The following is a 1,512-nucleotide window of genomic DNA, read 5'->3' as shown; positions in this document are numbered from 1 at the left end:
GCGGGCGCGGCGTTCCCTCAAGATGGTGGCGGGCGCGCGTGCCTTCGGCGGGAAGGGGAAGGGGGCGGGTGGCCCCGCCTCCCTTGAGGATGTGGGCGGTTCCTCCGCTCTGACGTCACAGTGCGTGGAGCGGGGGATGGGCTGCTCCCAGGGAGCCCAGCCCCACCGGTGTGCTGCTTGGAGGGAGCTGGGCTCCTGCTGCTTGGCTTCGCTGCAGCTTCCCACGGGAAGGAAGGGGGAAAGTGACTAAAGCACAGTGATTTCTGTCCTTGCAGAGAAAAATGCAGATCTTCGTGAAGACCCTGACAGGCAAGACCATCACCCTGGAAGTTGAGCCCAGTGACACCATTGAGAACGTCAAGGCCAAGATCCAGGACAAAGAAGGCATTCCCCCCGATCAGCAGAGGCTGATCTTTGCTGGCAAGCAGCTGGAAGATGGGCGCACCCTGTCCGAGTACAGAATGGGGAAAGTGACTACAGTACAGTGATTTCTGTGCTTGCGAGGTGGCATGCAGATCTTTGTGAAGACCCTGACAGGCAAGACCATCACCTTAGAAGTTGAGCCCAGTGACACCATTGAGAACGTCAAGGCCAAGATCCAGGACAAGGAAGGCATTCCCCCCGATCAGCAGAGGCTGATCTTTGCTGGCAAGCAGCTGGAAGATGGCCGCACCCTGTCCGACTACAACATCCAGAAGGAGTCCACCCTGCATCTTGTGCTGCGCCTGAGGGGTGGTAACTGAACTGGCTGGGCTGGTTGTTGCTTCCAAGTAAAAGTTTGTCTGCACTTGTTCGTTCCAATAAAGCTGTTGCATCCACAAAATTTCACGTGTCAAGTTAATAAACTAGAACTGCATTACTCCAATTCCACACAGAAAGGTATTGCAAAACTGCCTTACACAAGGCTGACGCTTGCCAGGCATGTGTATCTAATCCTTCAGCTGTGGTTTTCCTGAGGTTGTGTAAGTGTTACCATAACTAGCTGAAGCACTGGCTGAAGTTCAATGCCAGTCTGCAGATGTTACGCAGCTGTTAAGGTTGTGTAAGCGTACATGTGTAATGCAAAACTGCCATTGTTTCTGAGCTGAGAGGCTTGGAGAGTGCAGCTGTGCCCAGTAATTGCCAGGTCCCGACCCCGGTGCTTTTGCACTGACGGAGTAACAGCAGGAGGGTAATGCTACGGTTTCGTCAAAGGCCAGCAGCCTGCTCCGACGGGGGGATGGCTGCGTGGTGGGCAGTGGTGCAACGTCGCTGCTGATCCTGCAGCCCTCGGAACGGGCTTGAAAAGTGTTCTGGCTAGTGTGGGTCTCATCATCCAGTTAGGGGGTAGACTTGACTTTTGAAAGGCTTAAGCATGTTAAGCAAACCTAGTAATTTCAGACACACGAGCTTGCTTAAAGTCTTTCGGAATGTGCTTTCATTCCAGCTTTGCACTAGGTGGAAATACTGTAGTATTAATGAGTTGAAACATGTCACGGAGAGGTTCCCATATGCTGTAAAAACACTGGCTGA

The 1,512-nt window shown here is 53.2% G+C and overlaps 1 protein-coding gene across 1 annotated transcript; it reads left to right on the top strand.

Annotated features, from left to right (window-relative positions):
- Nucleotides 1-279: 279 nt before the first annotated feature.
- LOC103914326 (polyubiquitin-like) lies at nt 280-823 on the top strand. The gene is given in 1 exon segment (XM_009320944.1): nt 280-823. A coding segment is annotated over 1 exon segment (462 nt). The 5' UTR covers nt 280-281; the 3' UTR covers nt 744-823.
- Nucleotides 824-1,512: the final 689 nt, after the last annotated feature.

This window comes from Pygoscelis adeliae, unplaced genomic scaffold (genome assembly GCF_000699105.1).
Source record: "Pygoscelis adeliae isolate BGI_AS28 unplaced genomic scaffold, ASM69910v1 Scaffold353, whole genome shotgun sequence".
NCBI classification, from domain to species: Eukaryota; Metazoa; Chordata; class Aves; order Sphenisciformes; family Spheniscidae; genus Pygoscelis; species Pygoscelis adeliae.
Note: the sequence above shows the minus strand (reverse complement) of the source record. Positions and strands in the feature narration are given on the sequence as shown.